Source organism: Gadus morhua, chromosome 12, assembly GCF_902167405.1.
Source record: "Gadus morhua chromosome 12, gadMor3.0, whole genome shotgun sequence".
Classification (NCBI taxonomy): Eukaryota; Metazoa; Chordata; class Actinopteri; order Gadiformes; family Gadidae; genus Gadus; species Gadus morhua.
Window position 1 is genome coordinate 23,342,865 of NC_044059.1, and position 13,858 is coordinate 23,356,722.

General features: G+C 44.6%; 3 protein-coding genes across 8 annotated transcripts; 2 read left to right on the forward strand and 1 right to left on the reverse strand.

Moving 5' to 3' along the window:
* The first annotated feature begins 646 nt into the window (after positions 1–646).
* On the forward strand, positions 647–7,356 carry acot11b (acyl-CoA thioesterase 11b). 6 transcript variants are annotated; one of them, XM_030372091.1, is made up of 16 exons: positions 647–775; positions 1,823–2,021; positions 2,309–2,378; positions 2,667–2,727; positions 2,885–2,986; positions 3,199–3,334; positions 3,509–3,665; positions 3,772–3,891; positions 4,055–4,193; positions 4,360–4,415; positions 4,542–4,608; positions 4,712–4,795; positions 5,082–5,215; positions 5,519–5,650; positions 5,858–5,984; positions 6,300–7,356. In XM_030372091.1, exons 2-16 carry the CDS (start codon positions 1,832–1,834, stop codon positions 6,462–6,464), a joined length of 1,740 nt encoding a protein of 579 aa, XP_030227951.1. In that variant the 5' UTR covers positions 647–775; positions 1,823–1,831; the 3' UTR covers positions 6,465–7,356. The 6 variants fall into 6 exon arrangements, with proteins under 6 accessions (XP_030227951.1, XP_030227953.1, XP_030227950.1 ...); XM_030372093.1 differs by having other exon boundaries at positions 674–873; positions 3,205–3,334; XM_030372090.1 differs by having other exon boundaries at positions 676–873.
* A 319-nt stretch (positions 7,357–7,675) lies between these two features.
* lrriq3 (leucine-rich repeats and IQ motif containing 3) lies at positions 7,676–10,694 on the reverse strand. Its single transcript, XM_030372088.1, has 7 exons — positions 10,397–10,694; positions 9,828–10,151; positions 9,568–9,698; positions 9,351–9,474; positions 8,944–9,018; positions 8,710–8,818; positions 7,676–8,618 (listed from the first exon to the last, which is right to left on the reverse strand). Exons 1-7 carry the CDS (start codon positions 10,658–10,660, stop codon positions 7,876–7,878), a joined length of 1,770 nt encoding a protein of 589 aa, XP_030227948.1. The 5' UTR covers positions 10,661–10,694; the 3' UTR covers positions 7,676–7,875.
* Positions 10,695–11,060: 366 nt separating this feature from the next.
* On the forward strand, positions 11,061–13,849 carry fpgt (fucose-1-phosphate guanylyltransferase). The gene is made up of 4 exons (XM_030372089.1): positions 11,061–11,224; positions 11,318–11,485; positions 11,568–11,660; positions 12,059–13,849. Exons 1-4 carry the CDS (start codon positions 11,155–11,157, stop codon positions 13,489–13,491), a joined length of 1,764 nt encoding a protein of 587 aa, XP_030227949.1. The 5' UTR covers positions 11,061–11,154; the 3' UTR covers positions 13,492–13,849.
* The last annotated feature ends 9 nt before the right edge of the window (positions 13,850–13,858 follow it).

Below are 13,858 nucleotides of genomic sequence, written 5' to 3' on the forward strand. Positions count from 1 at the left end.
CATTTCATCTAACCAATGAGCAAGCAGTATTGCCTTAAGGGCCATGCCTTTTAGCCTGGTACAGTTACGGTAATGTGTGCGTGTATTACAATTAATAAAATGCATTTCCACTTTATTTTAAATACTTGTAAATAAAGAAAATATTCTAAACCTTCTACCTGATCATGGCTTAGAGACTGAGTAGAGCTTGTCATATTTTTGGGGGAGAAATTAAAACTAAGGCAATGAAGCAAACATATATACAGTCCTCCTCATAATTTTTTGATTGGAATGAAATCAATTCTGCCGAAATGTTATTAGACTGCATTGTATAAGGATATTAAATCCATCAACATACAGTTATTTAACATACAATAAATAACATTTTAAATATAGATTATATTTTCATCAAACCATTAATGACACTTTTAATATAGCTTTCTCTTGCTTTTTCTAGGTTAGGGTTAGGTTCCTTAGTGTGCCCGTACCTGTTAAAATCATAAACTAAGCAAATAGGATGCAAACTCATCTGCAAACTGGTGCGACAACGCCATTTATTTATAGTCTAGTTTTTCTTCTTTTTTTCAGTCGGTGCTCTGAAGCCTGTAGGCGAGAGGTAAACTTAAGGGGGAATTCAAAGATGTGCGTTATCTGTTTGAACCAAGCGTACCAAGTTATTCCCGAGTCTACCTTAACAAACTGGCCAAAGCGGTCGCCTCCAGCGGGCAGTAAACCGCCGCTGTGCTACGACAGAGAGAAAAGGGCTTGTGGAATGGGGTAAACGAAAGACACCAAGGTATGGGGTACAGTTATTTTCCTCGGCCCGATTGTGTGTTGTGTGCTGCCTAGCCTCGCACCTTACTACAGCATTTGTATAGCAGTTGCAACAAAAGGGTGAGTGTTTTTTCCCAAAATATCTTTGTCGTATGTGTACGTTGGCAAGTTTAAGCCTATAAAACAAAAATTATAGGGTATCTAAGTGATTTGCCAATTGTGACTGGACGTCTATTTGATATGTTTGTGCACGTACAGTTAGTTATGTTTCCACCCTCGTATCGCAGTTTCAATGTTGTAAGAGTAGAGGTCACTAAAGCTATGTGAGTAATGTCATGAAGTTTGACAGCCTGATGACCAATAGCATGTGCCTCTCAAGTGGAAGTGAACGACTACTACTACACTCAAAATTGCTACTACTCTACTTATATTATTTGTACATGGCCTTGTGCTAATAATTTTATGAAGGCAGATTTGTACGTGGTTTTAGAACTTTGACATTTATTTTTTCCGATATCATTGAAGAGTTTTAATAAAAGTATATTAGGCTACATGATCAAGCATGCCTTGTAGGCCTACGTTGTGTCCTGACAGATTTAGAGCGATTTGGGGAACTATTTCATTGAAGTTCATTCAATGTGATCTGTTGATTATGTAAAGGACAAAATACAAAAGCCCTTATTGTGTTCCGCAATGGGACCGGCTAATATGAACTGGATACTTTATAACCCTTTTTCAGAATACAATTGCTAAACGCAATTACAAAACGCTTTTTAGTTGGTATTTAGCAACTTTATTTTCAGTGATTGATTATTTCTCCTCTGACATGGCCAGCCGATGTATGTTGTGAACCTTTTCAGTTAAGACTCTGGTCAAATAATGTAATTTAATCCCCTGATTCTTGCATAACAATATCTATTGTTTCAACTAGGTCTTTGGCTGAAATATAAACTTGTCAATCAGATATTAATACACTAGCAATTATCAACCAGTGCCCTTCAACCACGTCTTCCAACTACCTTGCAGCTACGGCTGAGTTCCCTGTTTAACTTCAAAGCTATCTTTCTAGATAACAGTGATGGAATCACCCGAGCTGGGAGTGGGCTCCCTAAAGGACGCCCTCTTCATTCTGGAGAGCGGGGAGGTGTACAGAAACCCCACAGAGGTCAAAATGAGTCAGATTGTGCTTCCCTGCCACGCCAACCACTGCGGGGAACTGAGCGTTGGACAGCTGCTGAAATGGATGGATTCCACTGCCTGCCTTTCCGGTAAGCTGGTATCATACACACGAGAACTCGCGCTACCACTCATTGTCCTAAGGTTGACTGGAAATTCATTAGACCGATGCCCTTACTTCTTTGGCATTACTTACAAACAAGCACTTGTTCAGCATTGCACGCTTGGCTGCGTCGTTGTATCGCTGACTCGTCATGGAGGGATTGATTTGCAGTATTTACATGTGAGGCACTGTTGGGTTTCGACCGAGAATCACTCCTTGAGATCAGGGGATGTTTTTATCAGGCATTCATTTTATTTTATTTTTTTATCTCTCCAGCCGAGAGACATGCGGGCTGCTCGTGCATCACTGCGTCCGTGGACGACATCCACTTCGAACATACGATAGGGTAAGACCAGGCTGACCTCACATCCACTTCGAACATACGATAGGGTAAAGATTACTCTGACATCACATCCGATTGGTCATAGGTTCGCAATCATCTTTATGTTGTTAATGCGGAGGTAGGAAAGAGATGATAAAAAAAATACTTAAAAACACAGGCCAAGGACAATTACCAGGACAACTTCTGACCTCATTTTGTCCCAGCCGCAAGGGCTTCCGCCACTATTGATACTGTCATTGTTGCACAATGTTTACACTAAATAGATACTGTATGCCCCTGTCACCTCTACAGGGTGGGACAGGTGGTTAGTATCATCGCAAAGGTGAATAGAGCTTTCACATCCAGCATGGAGGTGGGTACACAGAACTTATTTTTTTCCCTTAAACCTTAGATTGTCCTTCATTCTATTTTCTGTGTAAATTGTAGTCGGTACTGTAACGGTCACACTCAACTTAACGAATATCCCCCCCCCCCCCCCCCCCCCCCCCCCCCCCCCCCCCTTGTTCCAGGTGGGTATTTTGGTGACTTGTGAGGACCTCTACATTGGTAAAGAGTGGAAGGTCTGTCACGCCTTCGCCTCGTTTGTTGCCAGGCGCACAGAGACGGGAAAGGTGAGAGAGCGAAGTAACCGGCACAAAAGACAGACGCTTTTACCCGCTCCTCAGTCTAGTTTCAGGCATTAAACGTCTCTATTATTTTCCGCTCTCGCTTGACACGTGTGGCTGTCTGTATGTGTGTGTGTACGTCTGTGTCTGTGTGTGTGTGTGTGCGCCCATGTGCTTGGCTTGCTTCTGTGCACGTGCATGTGTGTGCACACCCACAGGTGCAGTTGAAGCAGGTGATCCCTCACACCCAGCTGGAGCAGGTGGAGTACAGCCTGGCCGCCGAGCGGCGGCGGATGAGGCTGATCCACGTCGAGACCATTACGGACCTGCTGAGTAACTGCGCGGCGCAGCTAGGTAACGCCGCCAGAAGCACCGCAGTGCAGACGCCAGCTCTCACAGTGCTGCACCTCACTGTGTGCCAGTAACGCTCTCCCTCACTCAATCACGGTGGATTCTCTCTTTCTCTCTTTCTTCCCCCGCCCTCCCTCCCTCCCTCCCTCCCTCCCTCCCTCCCTCCCTCCCTCCAAGCAGGAGAATGCCAGGAGCACAAGGACGCCATTCCAGCGGAGAAGACGCGAGTGGAGAGTGTGGAGCTGGTGTTACCCCCCCATGCCAACCACCAAGTCAGTACCTTCGGGGGCCAGATCATGGCCTGGATGGAGAACGTGGCTACCATTGCTGCCAGGTGGGTGGGCGCCGAACACCATCTGCATTACTGGAAAACTGAGGTACGGGGAAACAAAAGAGTGAGTTCAAGTTCTTACTGCTGTTCTGCCTCTGTGTTCCTCCAGCCGGCTCTGCAATGCTCACCCAACGTTGAGGTCCATAGACATGTTTCATTTCCGTGGTCCTTCTCACATCGGCGACCGTTTGGTACTGAAAGCGATCGTCAATAACTCCTTCAAGACCAGGTGAGTACACAACAATGTGCTACAACAATGAAAACCAACAAACAAACCACTGTATGCACATAACGCATCAACGTTATATAATATCTGAATTTATCCTAGCCCATTGTTTCGATGTTAAACTTGGATGTATGTGCCTGTCTTGTACCTATTCTCATCCACCTAGTATGGAGGTGGGGGTGTGTGCAGAGGCCTATAAAGGTGGAGAACCTCTCCGTCATATAAACAGCGCTTTTATGACCTTTGAGGTGCTGGATGGCGATAGGAAACCTTGTATGTTGCCACGGATAAGACCTGAACCTGTGGTGAGTTGGGAAAATAGCCACTATTTCATTTTTCAATGCAATAAAAGTTAATTATTTAGAAAACTTGACATTCGTAACACTTTACAGACATGGCAACGACATCAACAGTTGTTATCGTTCAGTGAATTCTGGATTACAACTCCAATTCTTCGTAAACCTCTTACAGGATGGGAAAAGGCGCTACCAAGAGGCATTGGCAAGAAAGAAGATACGCTTGGATAGGTAACTTCACGTATTACTATCTCCTCACTCCAGATGAGTCATTTGAACGCTCATGATCATATGGGTTAGTTCCTCTATTTTCTTTTAATGTAGTTTTAACCGTTTCCTTTTTTTGTTTTGTTAAAGGAAATACATAATCACCTCCAAGCAGACACAAGTGCCCTTATCCGTTCCCTGGGACCAAAGTAACCAGGTATTGCCATTTCACGTTGCTAACGCAAGCTCTGTAACATTTTGCTACTTTGCATGTAAAACAATTGAGCTTTCATTAAAATCGTGGTTTCTTTGCGCCCCAGATGTACCTGAGCTTAAACAACGTATCGGCGCTGAAGATAATGGTCGCAAAAACAAACTGGGTGTTGACCTCAGAGAAGAATAAGGTCAGTGACGTGTGACACTGAGCTGATAGGGACAGGGAGGTGATACGCCCACCTCTGTCCCCATGACAATGATCAACGTACCTCTGTGACTTGATTAGATCATTGTCCTAAACTAATACGTAGTTGTAAAGGGCATGGCCAACAAACTATTTATCCCTGATCAATCTTCCATCCACATTCCATGGAATGTTTGTGGTTTTGATTTTATCATCAGAGCCACCAGTGTTAGCAAGTGTCTGTCAGCACCAGTGGTTTACGTGCTAATGCTCATGTTGTGATGTTCCAGGTCAGTCTGTACACTTTGGAAGAGAACCAGGTGCTGTGTTTTAAGGTGGAGATGAAGGTCAACATCCCAGCAGATCAGACCTTCCACCTGCTGTCGGATCTGAGGAAGAGGATGGAGTGGGACAGGCACTATGAGTGAGTCTGTCACAGCAAGGTTTTGTAAATATTTAAGTGTCCCACGACAACTCAAAACAACAGTTAAAATAATGCTTGAATTGTTTCAACTTCAAACTAAATTTATGATATATTATGACAGTGAATATGAGTGTTATTATATAACATCCAGGGAATGTCATAATATTATCGACCTGACACTACGTGGTTTTGGTAAACACAAAACGGTGAATAAATCGAAATACATTAGTGATGACACGAAACTGTTAAATTCATTGTGAAGCTCCCCATCCATCGTTACACATCTCGCTATGTTGACAACAGGAAGTGTGAGGTGGTCCTCCAAGCAGATGAGGAAGATACTATTTATCGTGTGGCCTCGCCGTCGATCACTAAAGGGGGAAAAGGTCAAGATTTCATCATGTTGGCCTCAAGGAGGCAGCCATGCGACGCCAGGTATTCCCGAATTGCTTTTAACCTGTCTTGCTACAAGCATAGATATTTCGCAAATTTATTGTTTATTGTTGATGTGTTATTGTAGCCATGTTTTTGCCTTTTATTCATCCACTTTTACACCTTATTCTTTTATACGTGTCCCTTTTTTGAAGAGTGCGCTATAAATACATTCCTGATGCAGTGCTGTCATTTTGCCGCCCAACATAGGGACCCGTATCTCATTGCCGTGCGCTCAGTCACCCTGCCCACCCATCCCCCCACTGACGACTACACCAGGGGAGAGGTGCTCTGTGCTGGCTTCTGTATCTGGGAAGAGTCCAGTTCAGTCACCAAGGTGGGCCAAATGACGAGGCGACTTTCTATTATTATGCCTGATTCCTACTCTTTTCCACATTGCTTGCCATGAGTCCACCCGACCCACATCATAGAACTGCTGTTGTCTTACACAGATCCGATGTGTAAGATCAAAATGTCTTCTTTTGTGGACCAAAAAATTCCTTTGTTGGTACATTTGAAAAAATAAACAATGTCATATATATATATTTCTAGCCGTAGAGGAAGTAGTCTTTAGAATGTAAATGTAAAGTTGTATCCAATAGAGAAAACTAGCTTTAACCATTATTTCCCTGTGTGGTTGGTTTGGTTCCAGATCACCTACTACAACCAGGCCAGCCCTGGGGTCCTCCCCTACATCTCCAGAGACATTGTTGGGCTTTCCTCCAGCTACTACTGCATCTTCTCCGCCTGCAGTGACTTCCTGAAAGCGAACAAGACCTGCCTAGGAGCTCCACCGCCTCCTCCTGCTGCGCCATAGAAGAAAATGCTGCTGGTCGAAACCTTTTCTTCTGTCGCTCTCTCGCTCCCTCGCTCCCTCGCTCCCTCTCTCTCCTTTCAAGTAGGAAACGCTGCATTATAAGGAAGGGGGGCGAATGTCGGGTGTCCGTACCGTACTTTGGGAACATAGATGATCTAATGTGACCTTTTAACCTTCCAATCTTGCACTAAGCTTGAGATCTTACAAAGGGCGATGTTGGGTTTTAACACAGCAGGCCAACTCAATTTAGGCCCTGTCCACACAGAGCAGATTTTTTGGTGAAACCGCATAAGTCTTGTGCGTTTCGGACGGAGCCGGCGAATCCGTGTGACGGGGCCTTAGTCAATGATCTGAAGGGCTTGTTTCATTGTTGAAATTACCCCTATAATGCTGTACAAATGCAGGCGAGAACAGAATGTGCTATTGCCTCCAAAAGCTTATTGTTGTGAAGCAATAGCTTTTGTACTCAAAGCAGTAGCTTTGAGTCCTTTTGGACTCAAAGCTTCTTATGTTTTTATTAGAACCAAACTTCCATGATGTGCAATATTAATCCACAAATCGTTACACAATATGTTGGTAGTATATCAGTAATTATGCCTAGTGTACGAAGAGTAATATAAACAAAATTCATGACTTTCAGATTGGCATGTAACCTCATTACATTAGCATTGCGTTACATTTACTCGAGTTTATAGGTGTGAACTAAAAGTATTCTTTAACCAACTGTTTTTCTACCTCGACTAATGTTTGAACCTATCTGATCAATGTGTTTAGGTGTTCATGTAAATCATTGTGATCACTGTGTGCAATCTTAGATCTTTATATTTGCGAGAACAATCAATGGGAAAGGCAAATTGCCATCATTCTAATAAAGTGTATGGACGTTAACTTATTATCTTTTCTTTCTTGAATTCCCTTTACATTCGTAGCAGTGCATTGCATTTTTCTACTCAAAAATATCTGCAACAAAAGGCGTTCGATGGGCTGGTAGCATTGGTAACAGATGTGTTCCTGCAGGATAGAGGAACAGTCTAGTTGAATTCCAGGAACGTTAATTGCAGAACCTCCACTCGAGCCCTGCTCGCAGAACAGAACCGCTACTGGGTTTGATACCCAAGACCTGCAGTCTACCTGTAGGCATCCCTGAGCTAGAGGCCTTACCCCTACCTGCTCCTTATTATCCTGCATTTTAATTAACCTTTACTAGCTTTGGATAATAGCACTCAGGTGGTTCAAAATAGTAATATGCCTAATTAAGGTCATATTTCAGTCTTGACAACAAAAGTCAATGTATCAAAAACGACATTAACTTATTAAAGTAATAAAATAATGATTTTATTGCGTAATAGCTTTCATTGTTCTTGTTGACCTGCATGGTAATCCACTCACACACATGCCAAACTGACGGTTCTCATGGTGCATCTTCTGGGAGTACCTGGACAGGTATCTGTTGAGGTTTCGGGAACCCTGGTTTCACCCTGGACCTGACTACGCTCTTGCTCGTTGCTTGTCTGAGGGCGAGTGCTTTCTGCTGGGCGCTGTATTTGTCCATGATCTTGGACACCGAGGCAAGCCGCCAGCTGAACTCCCGCTCCATCTCCCGCTCTAAGGCCGCTCTCTTCTTCTCCTCAAGGAAGGCGAAGTGCCTCAGCCTTGCGTCCTCCACTTCCCTGTCCAGGCTGACCCTCTTCTGCTGAACGGCCGCCTCCATCAGGGCCCGTTCCCGCCTCCCCCTCCCCACCGCCTCCATCCGTTTGCTCTCGATGAAGCTTTGGCGTGCGGTTTTGGCGCCTTGCCTCCACTCTAAGGACCGGGTCACCTGCTCTGCCTTTAGCTTCATGATCTCAGCTCTGGTCTCCAGTCGTTTTCCACAATCTTTCTCAACCTTGTTGAGAACTCCCTGAGGGCAGAACATCCATCTTTTCTCACTGGCGTCCATGTGTACGCCCGTGCAGAAGCCAACGTGTTGCATGGAGGTTCTGGATTGGTTCTCTCGCTGGGAGTGGACGTTCTGAACAGCGTGGCGGGGGTCTTGGCTCTCCCGGTGCCGGACGGGGGGCACGTCTCTGGGAGGGTGGACGACGTTGAGCAACGCGACCTTGCAGCAGTGCATAGGAAACGACAACACCTTGGGAACCTCTTTAGGTTTTCTTCCTGCCGAGTCAACACAAAGAGAATTGAGAATTGAGTGAACCTGGTTGAAGTTGAAAACCTCTCTCGATGGTGTACTACTTAAACGTGTCACCTCGGACAGCTTCAGGGCTTCCAGAAGGTTCATTTCTTCGGTTTTCCGTTGTGTTTGGCAGAGGGTTATTTTTGTTCTTGGCCTCCACTGGTAATTCTATTTGTGAAACCTGTTGGAAAACATAGTAGCTACCGTCAGCCAATGAAATGTGTCCTGGATAGGAGTAAATGATCAACAATGGACAAGGCTAATGACGTACTATCTTTTGAACCGTGGAACATTAGGCATAGTTACCTCTAGAGTGCCTTGTAGAAGTTTACTCAAGTTCAAAGTTATTCTTCTGGGTTTCACACTGTGATTATTGAGCCTCTGAAACACAATGCCATTTTAGCTGCAAATTATCTCATAGATACTTTTGCCTGTGCCATTATTAAACTATTAGAACATACCATAATATAATACATTGGAATAGCTTAATAGTGTCAATGGACATAAAGATCATTAAAAATATATTTTCATCCAATTCAAATTAAATTCAGATCATTCATGACAACAAAGTGGGCTTCCTCTTAACTGTAAAAGGTCCTTTCAGCAAAACATTTGACTCACTGCCTCTTCGTGGTAAACATAAGGAGAACAGTATTGGGCAGATCAGGCTGTTATAAATACGCAGACATTTATTTACTTTGTCTAGTACAGACCTGCATTTCCTCTTTGCCCAAACAATCACTGCCCCAGCTCCGCTGAGTGGTTTGCTCAGCTGCGGAATCCAATGTATAATGGGGGCTTTTCCTCTGTTTAGGCCGAGGTACTGCTTTGACTAGTCTGGATATTCAACAGGCAGTATTACAGTAATGAGATGGATTTGATAACATCAACAATCGTTTATTCAATTGCTTAGACAACTTCTAAACTCACCCAAGCCTTTTTCTTGTCAAGTGACCTCTAATCCAACGTTGGATGATGAGAATGGGGCAATATGTTGCCTGAATCCTGTGAATCTCCGAAAGGATTTTGTGAGTTGAATTAATTTCGCCCTGATATCGGTCCTGTGTGTATAAACACATCAATTAATTCAAAAATGCACTCCTCCTACTTAGTAACTCATCAGTGCACAGCTCTCAATATTTCCAATATTAGCATTTAAAATAATTCGTTAACGAACGGCAAAGACAAACCAGTGGCGCTGATGGACTACTAAGGTTTACTAAAAGGTTTGGGCTGAAGGCTTTGAACTTTGGGGGGAAGTGGAGACTGGCCAGCTCCTGGTCTGAGATCACGTGGCGGTCCAAGGCCCTCAGTGACCACATGCTGTAGACCACAGTGCATCTGTAGTCCCCCTTCAGACTGAATGGGGTGTTGTAGAGGGTCAGCCCAGTGAGGTTTGGGCAGCCAGCCAATCCTTTGGTGTTCTGTATTGTCTCCATGTGGTTGTCATGGAGATTAAGAAGCTGCAGCTGTCCCAGCTTTGCCCAAAACAATGCATCTGGTAGTTGGACAATCTGGGAGGAAAATAAGTGTTTTTATAAGCCATCATAACTGTTACAAATATAGAGGTACGCCATAACAGAGAGAGTGGTCTATAGACAGAATAGCCTTAGGGCTTAGGGGTGCTTCATGTTGCATGCAAACCCTTTGAGACTACAAATTGTCTTGACTGAGATTATAGCACTTGTACAAACATTAGAATATATTTGAGATATACTATAGCAATAGGCCTATGGGAAATAGTGCTAAATGAACTGACCTGGTTACCATTGAGATCCAATTTCACCAAAAGTACACATTCTGCGAGAGCATCTATTGCTGTAATACAATTGTCGGGCAAAGAGCAGATCCTAAGTGATTGAAATAATCCCAAATCCTTCACATCCTTCAAGAGCAAGTGCCCCAGGCTGGCCATCAGAATGTCCTGAGGACCCGCAGCTGAGACCTCGCTATGGAAACCGTGCCCATGGCCAAGTACCAGGGACTCAGTGCAAGACAGGAGCGCTTTCTGGACAACATCCATGTTCTGAATGATAATAATAAATCAACAAAAAACTCTGTACCTTGAGCGTCTGAGTGATCGAGCGTGTGCTTTTGGTGTTGCCATGGCGACACCACACCACACACTACTCCCTTTCAGTTTCGTTGACACACTTTCAAACAAACACGCTCACGATTTGTTCTCAATTAATGTTGTATCATCGTCATGTTTTATTATTATTAAACCTAAACTTATATTCATATAGATAAAAACAAACATGTTTTAAACAATAACAATAAGCCTGTAAGATTTAGCTACCTGATGGTTTATATAAATAAAATAAAGAGTAGATAGATCAGCTTGTACACAGTTTGTTTATAAAACGTTCGGGTGTAGTTGATGCATTCTGTGAGCCTAGATGCAGCGTCAACAATGAACCACGTGATCACACCCGGATGTAGAGCGCTATCCGGCGAATGTAAAAAAGAGAATCTGCATTTTCCTGAGTGCTGAACACGTTCATATTATTTAATAACATGAATGACCAGGGCAAACATTTACAACATGCAACGCGGGCAAAGCTAAGAAAATTCAATACTTTGCGTGGTAAGATTGACATAAGGCTAGTACAATAATACAATAGTGTTAACTGGTGCCTGGTTTGAGCTGCATATTGAGCTTCATGCTTTATGTATACAGGTGAAGAGGTACAACCTGGGGAATTTTGGGATCTGGTGATTGTGACCGCTGTCGATGAGAGCCAAAGAGTCGCGTACGAACTTCAGATCAAAGACAAAATAGCCAGAAAAGAACTTCCTCTAGGAGTCGAGTATAAAGTTTTCTCAGACCCACCTGGTGCCAAAATAGGTGAGTCCTCGACCTTCCGCGTTGTCGCCTTGTACTGTAGTGCACTTTCAAAGAATACCACTAATATGTTTTTTCTTTCAAGGGAATGGAGGCTCAACCCTCTATGTATTGCAACGGCTGGACAGCATCTATGGGAAGGCACTTGGCAAATTCAGGGTTATCCTGATCCATGCAGGTTTGAAAAGCTAAATTAAGGCAGTGTTTATTACAGTCACATTGCTTATTAACCAAGTCAAAAGGTTGCAATGCCAATAACTGTTTGTAATTGTGTGTATCACAACATTGCGTTGGTAGTATATTTATATTTTGTCCCGTAGGCCTAATGTACTTTTTGTAAGTCATCAAAAGGAAAACATTAGTCACTGGCAAAACATAATGCTTCTGGTGTTTAAAAAATAAAAGAGGAAAAGCAGATCGTGAATCATAATCTCAAATTTAATGCAAATGTATTCCAAAGTACAGGTTGTAACTCATAAAATAAACAATTACAATTTGCTCAGTGAAATTTGCCATTTCGATATCTCTGCCAATATGACCCGTGGCTATTTTCTTAAACCTTGCCTCTTGTTCCAGGAGGGTTCAGCCAGAGGTTGCCAAACGCCAGTGCTCTGGGGAAGATCTTCACCGCCCTGCCTCTGTGTGAGCCTCTCTACCAGATGTTGGAACTCAAGCTGGCCATGTATGTCGATTTCCCCTCGCAAATGCGCCCTGGCGTTCTGGTGACGTGTGCGGACGACATAGAGATGTACAGTATCTCTGAAGACGAGAGTGTTCGGTTCGACAAGCCCGGCTTCACTGCTCTGGCCCATCCTTCCTCGCTCTCCATCGGAACCACCCATGGGGTGTTTGTGTTGGCGAGCGATGACAAACATGCTCGCAAGGAAATGGAATACGTTTCCTGCCTTCAGTTCCTGCACAAGCCGAGCATCGCGAAAATGCAAGACACGGGTGCTGTATGTAAAAAGCGCGGAGATAGTATTTCTTTGACTGACGATCAATTCGTCTACACGGACAGCACTTACTATGTGTGCTACACCACTGCACTGCTCCTTCTCTCCCTGCTAAAAGACATCACACCGCTGAGGTGCGAGGTCGACGCCTACGGGGACTTCCTCCAAGCCCTCGGCCCCGAAGCCACCGACGCGTACACTCACGACGGCGCAAACGTCCAGAAGCGCGAGGAGTGCCTCGTGGCGGTGCGGCAGAAGATCTTCCGTCGCCTCAGTGGAACTCCGCTGAACGTCATCCTCCTCAACAACTCCAAATTCTATCACATCGGCTCAACCGCCGAGTACCTCTTCCACCTCACCCAGGACCCGGCGCTGAGGGCTGAGCTGGGCCTGGTCGCCTCGGCCTTCAGCGCCCGTCCCGGGGCCGACGGGCCTCCGGAGAGCGCCGCCGCCGCCGTCTCCTGTGTGATGCACAGTACCCTGGAGCCCAGTTGTTCTGTAGCCCGGAAGACCGTGTTGGAGTACTGCAGACTGGAGGCCAGGGTAACCGTAGGAACAGGCTCCATCCTCAGCGGTTGCTGGGTGGACCAGGGCCTCTGTGTACCCGCCGAGGTCTTCATGCACTCGCTCTGTGTGACGGCCAACCCCCACCAGCCGGCGTCCCAACCCGGGTTTGTCACTGTTTGCTTCGGTATCCATGACGACCTGAAGCGGAGCGTGCAGTCCCCGGCGCACGTGGAGGAGCTGACTTTCCTGGGGTTAAGCCTGACGAAGTGTCTCTCCCATTGGGGGATGGGTGAGGAAGTCCTGAAGTTCTCTGGGGATTGTAGCTTATGGAATGTCTGCCTGTTCCCTGTGTGCTCTGACCTGCAGAGTTCTTTCTCCATGACTTTGGACCTGCTGCAGGCGGTCCTGAAGTGCTCCACCTTTAACGTACCAAGCACCACCCAGCTCATGTCCATGCATCAGGCGCTACAGCTGAAGAACCTCAAGGAGATGTTGACGTTTCGGAAGGAGCTGTACAACGACATTAAGCAGAAGAGATCTATCCAATGATGGACAGAGTGTATTCATGATTACGTACACAATCCAACGTAGACATTAAGATTGTGTTTATTTGTAAATTCCATATTTACATCTAGACAATTTTTTTCTTCTTTGCTCAGGGACTGCATGCATGTAAACCGCATACACTGGGATTCAAACCAATAATTTTTCCCCTTTTTGATTTAAACCCCCAACAATAATTATATTTGAATAATGTTTTCAATGCCTCCATTTGTATGCTATATTGAATCAAAATGTTTGCTTTTTATAAATGTATTTTTTGCGGACGTTGTACTATTTTTGTGTTTGTCATTGTTACAAATTATAATAAACATCAATGGAAAAGCTACTTTGAAGCTACTTTAAAGCTTGCCAC